The sequence below is a fragment of the Salminus brasiliensis genome, chromosome 22 (assembly GCF_030463535.1).
Source record: "Salminus brasiliensis chromosome 22, fSalBra1.hap2, whole genome shotgun sequence".
NCBI lineage: Eukaryota > Metazoa > Chordata > Actinopteri > Characiformes > Bryconidae > Salminus > Salminus brasiliensis.
The window spans coordinates 10,460,609-10,474,546 of record NC_132899.1 but is presented as its reverse complement, the minus strand read 5'-3'; the positions used below and the strand labels follow the sequence as shown (position 1 = coordinate 10,474,546).

At 42.1% G+C, this 13,938-nt stretch overlaps 2 protein-coding genes across 2 annotated transcripts in view; one reads left to right on the top strand and one right to left on the bottom strand.

The window, feature by feature from the left end:
* Positions 1–7,560: 7,560 nt before the first annotated feature.
* On the top strand, positions 7,561–12,993 carry LOC140543996 (pepsin A-like). Its single transcript, XM_072667338.1, has 9 exons — positions 7,561–7,619; positions 8,008–8,158; positions 8,564–8,681; positions 9,794–9,912; positions 10,189–10,382; positions 11,443–11,559; positions 11,748–11,889; positions 12,582–12,680; positions 12,856–12,993. Exons 1-9 carry the CDS (start codon positions 7,561–7,563, stop codon positions 12,991–12,993), a joined length of 1,137 nt encoding a protein of 378 aa, XP_072523439.1.
* Positions 7,980–13,938, bottom strand: part of thrab (thyroid hormone receptor alpha b) — a 179,486-nt gene continuing 173,527 nt past the window's right edge. The window contains exons 11-12 of the transcript XR_011978210.1: positions 8,573–8,719; positions 7,980–8,059 (exon numbers count right to left, since the gene is read on the bottom strand). The gene's annotated coding sequence lies outside the window, so the exon portion shown is untranslated. The remainder of the gene's footprint in view (positions 8,060–8,572; positions 8,720–13,938) is intronic.

The window sequence follows — 13,938 nt, the reverse complement described above, 5'->3', positions numbered from 1 at the left end:
GACAGAGACAGAGAAGAAAGAAGAAATAACATGAAGGGTCAAAGACCCCCGTGAGCAAGCCAACGGCGACAGTGGCAAGGAAAAACTCCCTCAGAGCTGGAGGAAGAAACCTTGGGAGGAACCAAGACTCACAAGGGGGACCCATCCTCCTCTGGCCAGAACTATTTAAACATTAATGATAGAAATTACCAAAGCAGATACAACAGAAAGTTGATAGTGGTGATATTAATAGTGTCAGACAGACACGAGTCCATCTAGGTTTCAACACGGCCACCAAACAGGCAGCAGCGGCAGGCGGGTGAGCCATGGGTGGTGGCGGGTTGGGGGGGACCCGCTGGCTGGACTGGTAGGTGGCAGCTGGTTAGACGCAGGTAGAGGGGACCTCAGCGGACAATCTTCCAGCAGGTTGCAGGGCTGGGTTGCCATTTACTCGAAGAAGGTAAAAAGAGAAAAGTTAGTTCTAAGAGGAATTTTATGGAGGGCAGAGAATGTTGAGCATCAGAATCAGGTTATGTCTGACGACTCCGGCAGGTCTGATCAAAGCATAATTAAAAGGAGAGAGCCAGAAGGTAACACGGACACGGGCGTACCCTGAGAACACCAGCATCTATCTGCTCCACCGTCAACAAACCTGAGTGATCGCGTGTAAGCAGCGAGACGACAGCTCCAGCATCTCAGTGTACTACAATTCCCTGGACCTGCAGCACTTATCTAAGAAACATTAATTACCAAAAGCTAAACTAAACATATATATATATATATATATATATATATATATATATATATATATATATATATATATATAAAGCCCTTTAGAAGAATTGTGATCCCTTAAACTGCAAGTGTTTATTTATGCATATCACTTCATATTTTCGACACATAACATAATTTAAATATATACTTATAGTAATTACTGAATAATAAGTCTTAAGATTAATATTTAAGATTTTTTTTTCTAAGTACTGGTTTTCCCTGTAAACTGGTGTGTAATAATGGTTCTGTATCTTGTTTTTCTACACCTGATTCAGGACTGCCTGGTTTATATGCTGTTCTTGCTGGTGGTCCTCATGGTGAATTATCAGGAGAACATCCAGGAGATGAACAGTAGACTGCTCCACTCTGCAGTTAAACATGCCATCATCTCAGCTTCACATGGGCAGCCTAACCTCACTGCCCTATCAGGGTGAATATCTACTGTTTTCTAATGACTCAGCCATGTATTTAAACCCTGCATGATGCCTCCTTCAGCTCTTGAAGGACTCTTGAAGGACTTAGCTCATATAATTAGATCATGTAATGAATCACATATATTAATGCAGGAAGAATAGTGACTAAGGTGAGCTGGTGGGTGACTAGGACCATTACTGGCCACGGATTTTGGAATTGAATTATAGCAATTATTATACTGTACACAATGACAATTACAGTTTTGAGAATTGGTGAATATTCAATTGCTTTCTGCTTTTCCTGTGTAGATGAATGGAAGCCTGGCAGTGGATGAATCAAAGCTTAATGTCACACCTCCATCAAAATCCGTCCCTCTTACTGATTGGTTCGTCACGGCTACAGAGAGTGCAGTCAAGAAACTGTGAGGATCAGCTGTTTCATTTGTTTGCAGTTGTACAAGCAATTGGAGAGCATTGTTAATAATTATACTGTCAACTATTTCCTAATCTTGCTATTTTTTCTAGTTTGTGGGGGAAAGGCTGGTGATATTCTTAAACATGACCGGTCGTCGACTGTTTTGTCATATTTAAATTCACAACTCGGAAACCCCCAAAGCAACAGCTCTGCCCCCCTCTTGCCCTGGTGAGACATTGCTTTTATATCACGACTAGACAGACCTGCATTCTGCATGCTGGTATGCTGACATTAATTACGGATATATAGAGACATAGAGAACACACCAGAGTTCTGTAAATATGACCTGTATTGTGAGGAAACCCCAGCTTAAAGTAAATGCAGCTGTACTTACAGAAGAAGTAATTTAGTCTGAACCCTGTCCTTCTTCTGCTTAGGCCCTGGACCAAAACCCAGTCCTGCATGTTCAGTGACACAGAAGAAATACTGCTGGGGAACAGCAGTGTGTCCACTATACACATCCTGTCAGAACTTCACACAGCTCACTGGATCACAGCAGAGTGAGTGTACACACACAGCTCCTTAGACCTACACTGAAGATGTAATAAACACTGACTGATCAGTGTCTTTATTAGAAACACCTGTACACCTACACACTCATTCAGTTCTCTAATCAGCCAATTATGTGACAGCAGTGCAGTGCAGAAAATCGTCCAGATACGGGTCAGTGGCTTCAGGTAACGTTTACAATAGGGGGAAAAAATGTGATCTCAGGGATTTTGAGAGCAGCAGGATTGACAGTTACTTAGACCAAAGCATTCTGTACAATTGTGATGAACAGAAACCAACACGTCCAACCTTGCAGAAGACCATGTCAGGTTCCACTTCTGTCTGCAGTGGCATTGGCTTCCCAGTTTTATGTGACAGCAATGATATGTATCTTCAGGAGCTCCTAAAGACATGATGAACTGTTAAATTCTGACTCACGACAAATAACTGACTTCACTCTTCCTCAATTTTGGTCTGAAGTGTCAGTGCTACTGAAAACTGTGAGTTCTGTCCTTTTGCTAGGCTCTGCTGCTGCTCCTCTCTGTGTGCTTCCTGAGTGCTGAGATTTACATTTACATTTACATTTACGGCATTTATCAGACGCTCTTATCCAGAGCGACTTACAAAGTGCTTTGCTATTTACCCAAGAAAAACCTTAGCTAGTTAGAATAGACTAATAATTCAAACATACCTCTAAGCTTAGACATTACTAAACACAAGACAATAAGGCGACCATAGAACTATTCGTCCAAGTACTCTCTGAAGAGGTGGGTCTTCAGTCTGCGTTTGAAGACAGCAAGCAACTCGGCCGTTCGGACATCCAGGGGCAGCTCGTTCCACCACTTTGGTGCAAGGACAGAAAAAAGCCTGGACGCTTGTCTTCCGCAGATTTTGAGGGATGGTGGGTCGAGCCGAGCCGTACTTGAAGCTCGAAGGGCTCTTGGTGCGGATCGGCTTTTGACCATTGCCATCAGATACGGAGGGGCTGGTCCGTTCTTGGCTTTGTAGGCCAGCGTCAGGGTTTTAAATCTGATGCGGGCAGCTACAGGAAGCCAGTGGAGAGAACGCAGCAGTGGAGTGACATGGCTAAATTTTGGGACATTGAAGACGACCCGTGCCGCTGCGTTCTGGATGAGTTGCAGGGGCCTGATGGTGCGATAAGAGCCATGATCACACAGGGAGTTCAATACCTGAGACAGGGCCGGCATTTCCTGCAGCTCCTTCTGGCTCTTCTGTCCTTAGCAACTGCCTCAGTGCGCCTTTGTTTCCTGTCCAAGGCCACCGCCTGCCTGTCCAGCCACCTTTCCCAGCCTGACACTTTCACTGACTTCCACAGTGCTGCCCTCCTGGCCAAGAGGTCCTCCCAGCTCTCAGCAGTCTTACTGACATTACTGGTATTACAGGTAATAGAAGAGAAAAACACAATACAGGACCTGTACATTTGCTGAATACTGCATTAAGAAAAGCCTTGTTTATTACATTTTGAAATAAGTACATTTTATTCAACCACAGCTTAAATTATTGTTAATTGTTTTTAGGTAATGTTTCATATTTCATACATCACCCGATCTTTTACAAATGCCAGCTGTGATCGAAGCAGAGTTAGTTCTAATTCCTCCTGCATTCATTCACACTAAATGCTTCTGTTTATTTAGACAGTGTTCAGTGTTCAGTCTTTGCACAGGTAATCAGTGCTTGTGTTTTTCAGATGGTGGGTGCTCTGCGGTTTGTAAGGAGGTGGGTGGTGTTCGGCAGGGTTCTGCAGCAGGCCTGTTGTGAGATGTGTGGAGTGGCTCTGCTGTTTACGCTTCTGCTGCTTCTCTTCTCCCACACAGGCTGCATGGTACTTCCCTGTCATATTCAGACTTTATGGTGTTATATAAAGTGTTTAGGATGCTCCCACAGAAGCTAGAAATCTGAACCTTCTTTATATGTCCTTACATGACACCCTTTTAATGCCATTTACTTTACTGCACTAAATAGTTGTAATACTCTGTTTAAAGGTTTTCTCAGGTTCAGTGGAGAGCTTCAGGACTATATGGAGAACGCATCAGTCTCTGCTGGCCTTATTGAGGGGTCAATCAGTGCTGCATGAACTTTGTGAACAGCATCCTGTGCTTGGGCCTTTGTACTGCCTCTCAGCATTTGGGGTGGGGTTCTGGTTGCTTGGTCGACTTTGCGGAGCTGTCCTAGTGCACACATACAGGACATTCCAGGCAGAAATGCACCGGCCTTCCATGGAGCCACAGGACTATGAGATGGTAGAGTTTCTTATCAAGAGACTTAAGCTGTGGATGGGGCTTAGCAAGGCAAAGGAGGTACATACTTCTTGATGAGCACTTCTTTTTTGAGTAAAAAAAAGTTCTTCAAAAAAAGAAAAACTTGAACTTGCATAGAAGCCTCATAAAAATGAGCATTAGCATTATTATTCTGTAAATAGCTCATATTACAACTTGCATTTATACTGAACAACAAGTCATTTGTCCCATATTTTAAATGATCTACCCACAAAGTCTCTGTTCTTTATGTCCTTTTCAGTTTAAGACACAGAGTGAAGTTTGAAGGAATGGAGTCTCCACCTTCCAGATCATCCCAGCTCTCCAGTTTGTCCGTACCCAGCACTTCCATCAGTCCCAGGAGTCCAACAGGGCCCCGTCTGATCTCCTCTGCCTCCTCTCTGGCCTCTGAATGCTCCACCCTCTCTGACAGCCCTGACCTCCAGCAGTACCTCGACCGCCTGCTGCCCTCTGTGGACAACCTTCTTGCTGGATTCGATCGTGTCAATCAGCTGACCGATGATGTCTTGAATATTGAGCTGCAGCTTCGGAAGGCCTATAGCAGAATGGCCCAGAAGAGAAAGCTGAGGGACCCCCAGCCAAAGCCACAAACTTCTCAAAACCTCTTGGAAGTTCCCCAACCTGACCAACTTCCTCCATCGTCTCACCAGGGTATGACGTGGAGCCTCCCTCATCGCCGTGGTACCCACTCTGAATCGTCTATCATGGGGCCCGTCACTCATGACAGTGCTCATCCGGGAAAGCAGGCTTGGCAGAAGGGTCAAGCTACCGAGCTGGAAGTCAAGAACTTCCCCAGACGCACAGCCTGGCACTCAGGCTCCTGTCACTCTGCAGATCCCACTCAGAGGTCCCCTACGTCTCAGAACCCTGCAGTAATTCCAGCGAGACCTCGTAGTGAGGAGCGTGAAAGAAGTGAAGTGAGTGAAGGTATGCCAATTAAGAGAAGAGCCTGGCACCCTGAAGACGCAGAGATGGAGAAGGACTAAGCGTGCCCTGTGTATCCTACAGAGACTAAACTTGGTAGAGTTAATTAAAGCCTTTTGCCCAAAGAGGAACATCACACTGGCATATGATTATGAAAAAGAGGACATGGTTAATTAAACAAATGCCCTTTTGGGGACACTGCATGAAACAGTAGTCCACAAAATGTCAAATAGCAGACTGTTCTCATCACAAGAAATCATTCTTTGCACTTTTAAGCTCTTTTCTAAGATAAAATAGCTCGATATAGTACTTGAAGGGGGTTATTTGACTTGTACTACAATTTTGATCCTGATTTCAAAAGCTTTTCCTTGTATTTAAAGAACCAGTTAATGAGGCAAAGAGTGGACTGTAAATACAACCCAAAGGACTGTGGGAAATTAGATAAAAAAAAAACAGTCCTTTGGTTAAACTGTTAAGTACTTGTTTTTTAAGGCAGCCGTAAAAATGCTAGGTAGTGGATATTTGGGTCAGTGGAGATTTGGGGATTTAATTTTTGGGTGAATAGTTAAAGCCAAAGTGAAATATTCACTCCATGACACACTCAGATCAAATGAGTTAGATAACTGTGTTTTTTCTTTAATGGCTTATGTTTTAGGTTCCAGTGCTTCCAGGTTTTTTTTTTTCATTTTCTTCCTGTTTTAAAAAAGGGTATCTTATATTAAATGATTACAATGCTGTATTACATAAAACTGTTTCATTCAAGTTAGCTTTAACAACAGGCCAGTTTGTGTTTACACAGTTTCCAACGCCAGTCCTTCACTACATGCCCAGCACACTTTAGTCTCTATGCTAACATGCACACGTTATGTACACTATATGTACACTAAATGTTTGTGGACACCCCTTTTAATGAATGCATACAGCTATTTTAAGTTGCACCCATTGCTGACACTGATGTGCAAATGCATACACACAGCTTTTCTAGTCCCTGTAGAGAAGTATCTCCAATAGAATAGGACTCTCTAGAGCAGATACACGTGAACCTATTGCCACCATGGCTAATGCCAGACATGGGCTAGGGGGGTTAAAGCACCCAGCATTGAGCTGTGGAGCAGTGGAACTGTGTTCTCTGAATTATGGTGCTGCATCCAAAACTTTTGGGATGGTCTGGGGAGTTAGAGATGAGGTGGGAATTATTCAACATCCTGACCTCACTAATGCTCTTGTCACTGTATACAATCAATCAAATCCTCACAGTAATGCTCCAAAATCTAGTAGAAAGTCTTCCTCATTGTTTAAACAGTGAATGAGCAGGTGTCCCAATACTTTAGTTCCTAAAGTGTATGTGTTATATACATGTTATGTTATTAAAAATATATGTTGCATTCTTTATTACATCTAAGGAATCAGACCTAGTTATTATTACAGTCTGCACATATTAAAAGAGCCATCTATGATTTCCTTATCAACAGTGTGCTCGTGCCAGTAGTGTTATCCAGCCTGGTTGATAGCACCAAAGAAACTTAATCAAAGTCAAACAGCCCATAGAAAATATTTAAACTGCCCTTTGGAAGCAGTTCAAGATCTGAATAATTGATATTCTAACGAGTATTTCAGGCTTTTAGAACCATGGTTGGTCTAGGGCATATCAAGGACCATGAATATCTAAACGTGGTTAAGAGATTTGGGTTAGTGATTACAGGGTTGTGGGTTTGATGCCTGGGTTTCATGAGCTGCCACTGTTGGGTCCTTGAGAAAAGACACTTCATCAACTGTGCTTCAGGGGTGCTGTAGCATTTGGTAGACCCTGTGCTCAAATTGAAGAGAAGAATGTGTGTATAAATATAATGGCTATAAGAGCACCCTCTATGATGCTTTGATTAACTTTGTAACTAAACATAAATTATACCAAATACAGAGGATCTGTACAGCTCAAAGCTCAAAGCCTGCAAATCGCCACGCAGCAAAAAAGGTACTAATCTCCTGTTCTCAGCCAGACAGTATGTTCCATGTTCCAGCTGGCCTATTGACACTGTCTAGAGGACATCAGTATTTGCTATTCTACACTTATCCCTTATCACGTTTGGAACTGACCTCACAAGTTCTTTATCAGATCAAAAAGGTGGACTCTCAGGTGTATAAAAGGAACCGGGCTCTCAGGAGGTTCCTCAGTCCTCAGATTCAGTCTACAGAACTGTGTGAAGCAGCCATGATGAAGTGGGCCGTGCTCCTGTGCGCCGTGCTGGCTCTCTCCGAGTGCAGTGTCAGGTAACACCTTCATTCATCATTCCGCCTTATATAGCAGTACTGCAGCTTTTACTGCACACAATAAACACTGCATTAGAAAAGTGATTTATCAGAATTAGACTGACTTCCATAAAACATCTCAAGAAGTCAGACTCAACGCTGAATGTAGAACAGGACCTTTTTCCATTGTTTTTCAGTTTCCTAAATCAGCCAGTTTACTTAAGTATAGAACTAAACTGACTGGATATAAACATGTGCATACACTATACAAAATAACAGTGTTCACATTTACATGGAATCAGTGCATTACTGCTACAGTACAGGACTGTAGTAAGTTCTCTGACATCTCTTTTCAAGACTGAGTAATACTGACCATTGCTCTGTTCTCTTGCTGTCCTCTCTCTCACAGGGTCCCTCTGATCAAAGGGAAGAGTGCCCGAGATGCTCTGGAGGAGAAGGGTCTGTGGGAGAAGTACAGGGAGATGTACCCCTACAACCCAATGAACAAGTTCACCCAGAGTTTCGCTGTCGGCCAAGAGTCCATGACCAATGATGCTGATGTAAGCAGTTGTTTCACAGTTGTTTTCTTTGCTGCTTAAACAAGGTCACAATAGTATGAAACACGGATTGATACTGGTATGACAACTCAAAGCCAACTTAAAACCCTACGTAGCATTTCTACACTAAAATCACAGCTTCAAAACCATGCTAATGCTCTACTGAGACTTATTATGAAGTAATGCTAGGAAGGGTAATCAGGACTGTATGTTATGGATGGAGTAGATCTTACAGATAACAATTATTACAGTTAGTCTATTACTGAGATCATGTTGGGATTCTTGGGATGGTCTCTCATGCCCTTGGACAGGTTTTGAGTGACTGTTTCTCTGGAAATCATTAAAGTAGTGTAGTAAAAACCTAGTGTGGACTGAATCAGCAATGAAAGTCTCTTTCTCTCTCTGCAGCTGTCTTACTATGGAGTGATCTCCATTGGTACTCCTCCCCAGTCCTTCCTGGTGATCTTTGACACTGGCTCATCCAACCTCTGGGTGCCTTCCATCTACTGTAGCAGCAGAGCTTGCAGTGCGTATCACTTCTCCAACCACTCCTCTGTGCTGTACCTAGCTCAAGCAGAAACATTGAAAATTACGTTTGAAGAAACTTCTAGTTGGTTTAGAACCTTGAAAATACACTGATGACAAAGATACAAAAGTCACTGTGGCTGTAGTCTTACTGTAGAGAAGAGCAAAGGAACAGCATCATGGTTTTCAGCTGAAATATTGACAAACGAAGAGATGCAGAGATTAGCTACCAGTATTACCTATAGTGAACCTTCATCTTGAAAATACAAGGACTTGTAACCCAGTAAATAGGTTTTCATGAGAGAAAGGATGTATGGAAAAACGTATAGTAGAGACAGGCAGATGAGTGCCATTGATACCTTTAGTACACTGTATTGCCAAAAGTATTGGGAGCCACCTCTTAATCATTGAATTCAAGGTGTCTCTTTGCCACATGTGTATAAAATCAAGCACTCTTTAAAACAACGCCATGCAGTCTGTGTTTCCACACATTAGAGAAAGAATGGGAGGCTCTAAAGAGCTCACTAAATTCGAGCGTGGTTCTGTAATAGGAACCACCGCTGCAAGTCAGTTGGTGAAATTTCTTTCCTCCTAGATATTCCATCATCAACTGTAAGTGATTACAGATTGGTAAAAAAAAAAAAAAAGTGGAAGCGTTTAGGAACCACGTTTGACCATGTTACAGAGCGGGGTCAGGGCCAAGTGCTGAACTCAGAGCAGAAAAGTGCAGAAAAGTCTCCAACGCTCTGCTGACTCAATAACTGCAGAGCTCCAAACCTGCTGTTAGAGCTGCAAAGAGGACCAATTCCATATTAATGCACTTGGGTTTAGAATGGGATGTCATAGAAGCTTCTGTAGGTGTAACGTGTAAGTGTCCCAATACTTTTGTCCATATAGTGTATCTATTTAATTAAACAGTTTTCTCTAGCCTTTAACCTGGTCACAACTCTAACCCTTAATATTACTGAGAAATAACATTAACTATCGAGTTTCAACAGATAGTTAGTTTACAGTTTGCGTATCTGTAGATAATCTGTCGGGGTGGAAGGCAACTCTTCAAATATCTTTTACGTTTTCTGATGCATTGGTTTACCTCTTTTCGACACATAACAGCCAGCCATCACAAGTTCAACCCTACCCTGTCCAGCACCTTCCAAAGCAATAACCAGCCACTCTCCATCCAGTATGGTACTGGCAGCATGACTGGCGTCCTGGGATATGATACTGTATCGGTAAGAGTCTTTAAGTGTTTTACCTGCAGTTTAATCTGTAATAATGATGTGTTGAAGAAATGAAGAAATGTTAGGAGTCTACAAAAATACTTGCTTCGGTATAGCATAAGTTCGTCACATAGAGCTCAGCAGTTACCCACCACACTATACTTACTGTGAATATGGGAGAATGTATATCACAAAATCATTACGTTAATACTTACATCTCAGACATGAGGATGTTCTTGGACCTCATTCAGGCCTAATCTAATGATGTTTTATTGCCCTTGTCATCAGGTTGGTGGTATTAAGGTCCCTCATCAGATTTTCGGACTGAGTCAAACTGAGGCTCCTTTCATGGCCTACATGAAGGCTGATGGAATCCTGGGTCTGGCCTACCCTCGTCTGTCTGCTTCCAACGCACAGCCTGTCTTTGACAACATGGTGCAGCAGGGTCTTGTACAGGATTACTTCTCTGTCTATCTGAGCAGGTAAAGGCTCTGTTAAGATATTTATATGTATTAATATGTGTAACTCACATCCTCAACTGAGAACACACTTTTTTTTTACAATGTTATTGCAGAATTATTGTGTAAATGTTACATTTTTATAGTGTTCCATGGCAACTGTTTTTGACATCACATAAATCTGAGAGTTGAGTCAAAATCTGATGATAAACGGGCCAATTGAAATGATCCAAAATAAGCTGAAATGAAATATGGTTACATTGACTTTGAAGTTTTTTCTTTCTTCTGGAAAGTAAGTTGGCATTTTGGAGAGGTTTTTCTGCCAATTTGGTATCTGTAATCAACCCACCCATTTGTAGCCCCCCGTAGAACTAACAATGCTCCCAACGCTAGCAGGGTACGATACATGCTATACATGCTTTTAGTCCCTACTCTCCTATTATTGGAAGCATTGTTAGTGCAACAGGAGCTATGAATGGGTGGGCTAATTGAGCCACCAACTCTTTTCGAACTGCCGCTGAAGTGGCATAGACTGCCAGCTGACACATTAGGAAGAAAGCGCTGGGTCCCAAGCTCTGCCAGACCTTTTATTTTACAGTAATAAGGGGAGAGAACATCATCTACCCACCAGGAAAGAGTACGGACAATTGTGCTCTCTTAGACAGTGGCCATTGATGGCAAAGTGGCATGTCCCAGGATTCAACCTTGTGACCCCCAGGTCAAAGTGGCAGTGCATTAGACCATTGAACCACTCAAAGCTCCTCCTTCAGTTTATCATTTAAATACGTCTTCATAGTAATGCTTCTAGATTTAAAACTAAGCTCTAAACTAAGCTTAATGACATTTAAACTAAGTTTAAACTAAAGCTTGATCCAGCTTTTTAACTGAGGCTTGGTTTTCAAAGTTTTTAATGTGGATCTTACCCCTATTGCAGTGAAATGTTCACTGTGAGCACATCCTGGTGTTGGTTGGTTAGGCTGCCTCAAACTAGTCTTTGTCTAGTCTTGATCTGGATCTGGACAGTCTTTTGAACTCTGGACTTCTAGGTAAATCATAGCAATGTTTTCATTTGCTCTGTCCACAGCAACTCTCAAACTGGCAGTGAGGTCGTTTTTGGTGGCTCTGACCCCAACCACTACACCGGTTCCCTGGTCTGGATCCCACTGTCATCTGAGACCTACTGGCAGATCACCATGGACAGGTAATGGAACCTAAGAGCATTTCAAATACTCACCACTATATGGTAGTGTTAACTGTTCTCCCAAACTCATGACCGCCACTAACACATCTCCACCTTTCATGTTCAGTTTAGGTGTTAGGTGCTTGTGTGACTGATTACTGGTGAACCTGGTTTGGTGAATGATTGTTTTATTTTTTTTTGTATCCCAGTGTCACTGTCAATGGACAGGTTGTTGCCTGCAATGGTGGATGCCAGGCTATTGTGGACACTGGCACCTCCCTGATTGTTGGTCCCAACAGTGACATTGCCAGCCTCAACTCCGAGGTTGGAGCCACAACCAACAATGGAGATGTGAGTAAAACGGTGGTAAACACTAAGTATTGTGCCTTCAAAAATATACCCATTCATAAACTTTCAAGGTCTGAAGAACCATCACTTGATATAAATTCCCTTTATCAATTTAAAGGTTCTTCACACGATTTCAAACATGCACTATATGGTATTATGGCCAGTTCAGTTTCTTCCTGAAATCAAGAGTATTAAAAAAGTTGATCTTGCTTTTGTTGGAGTAACTGTCCAGGGAAGAAGGCTTTCTACTAGATTTTGGAATGTTGCTGTAAGGATATGATTGCATTCAGTGACAAGCATGTTAGTTATAGGTCAGGATGTTGAATGATCACCACCTCACCTCATCCACAACTCTCCAACTCTCCAACTCATCCCAAAAGTACTGAATGGCTCACCATTATTCCAGCGAACAGAGTAGAGCCCTATTGGCAATACTTCTTTGCAGAGACTAGACAAGCTGTGTGTCAGCAATGGGTGCAACTTTAAAGTAGCCGAATGGATTTATAAGAAGGAGAATCCACAAACATTAGGACATATAAAGTTCCTAATTACAGATTTATTTACTTATATTTCTCTGAATCAAGATTCACTCACTACTTCCCAAATGGGCTTCATAGAGCGTGCAGATGCTGAATAATAAGGCTTAGGATGTTTATGGAAATGTAAAGGAATAAGGGAGTTTTGTCTTCTTTCAGGCTATTGTGAACTGCAATAGCATCTCAAGCATGCCTGTGGTGAGCTTTAACATCAATGGCCATTCCTTCACCCTGCCAGCTTCAGCATACACCAGACAGGTGAGTTACCACACTATACCAGAGACACTACTGACATGCCTTTGTGGGAATCTCCACCAAAGGAGATTCTCAGCCCATCTTTAGAAGAGCTGGTTTTGGTGTGTGAGGGCGTGTCTTAAAAAGGCAAGTTTGACCCTGTTTATTTTTCCTCATCACCCCTGTTTGCTTCTTACAGTCTAATTACTACGGCTGCCGCACTGGCTTTGGCAACGGTGGCTCCAGCCTGTGGATCCTGGGTGATGTGTTCATTAGGCAATACTACACCGTCTTCAACAGAGGAAACAACTCTGTAGGTCTGGCCAAGGCTGTGTAAACAGCCTCTGAGTTATTCATGTTAATAACCGCTGATATGATCTGAATAAACAGATCATTGAATTATGTATCCTGACCTGAGTCCGAGTGATACAATGGCTTAATAACACAACAATAAAATGATTTGCTCTAATGAACATACTGTGAGTCTTTAATTCTCTTCCTGTTGGTTTATCAAAGCTGTATAACCAGTGAAATTTAAAACTGGGATCATAAGCACTGTTGCTTTGGCAAAACACCTCCAAATATTAATATTCATATGCTCTATTATTTTTATGACAGTAACTTCATGGAAAGCAATGCAGCAATACCAATCTACCTGAATTGTTCCTAAGTTATACCAGTGAGAAAAGCTGCCAGGAAGCACTGGTGGTTCTGCTGAGTTTAAGAGGTCAAGATTTAAGATTAAAACTAAGAAATAAATCCCATTTCTTCAGCATTGTTAGGCTGTGGTGCTCCCTGATTACAAGGCCTATTACACACTAAGGCGTATTATTCAGTAACTACAGAGACGTCTGAATAAACTGATGGGGATATTCTCTTGTGGGCAGCCCTAGTCACAATTTCTGTAAATAGGCTCTAAGAAAACGGCAAAGCATTTGCAAAGCATGATGGCAGTTACCAGGAACAGTGGAGGTGAAACGGAGGTCTGGAAGACCAGGAAAACTTCCCAAAACTGTCAGTATGAACAGAGCCAGATGTAATAATATCAGGGCAGAAGTTGCAGAGGGTCTGGGTGTCTGACTTCTGATACAATATATGATATGAACTGATATCATATGATTTATGTAAATGCATTGATTATTCCACATTATACAAAATGTCTCACAAGCACAGGAAAATACATCTATAGTAAAGCCATGTGAAATTTTATGTAAACATATTTTTGAAAGCTTTAGATCTTATATCTCATATCTATCAAAAGTTCCCTAACTTCTTAGCTTGG

What these genes read in the sequence shown, in the direction of transcription:
- LOC140543996 (XM_072667338.1), top strand. Translation starts at nt 7,561, where the DNA reads ATGATGAAGTGGGCCGTGCTCCTGTGCGCCGTGCTGGCTCTCTCCGAG. An exon ending in CCATGACCAATGATGCTGAT is followed by an intron (nt 8,159 to 8,563) that starts GTAAGCAGTTGT and finishes CTCTCTCTGCAG; the next exon opens with CTGTCTTACTATGGAGTGAT. An exon ending in CCACAACCAACAATGGAGAT is followed by an intron (nt 11,890 to 12,581) that starts GTGAGTAAAACG and finishes GTCTTCTTTCAG; the next exon opens with GCTATTGTGAACTGCAATAG.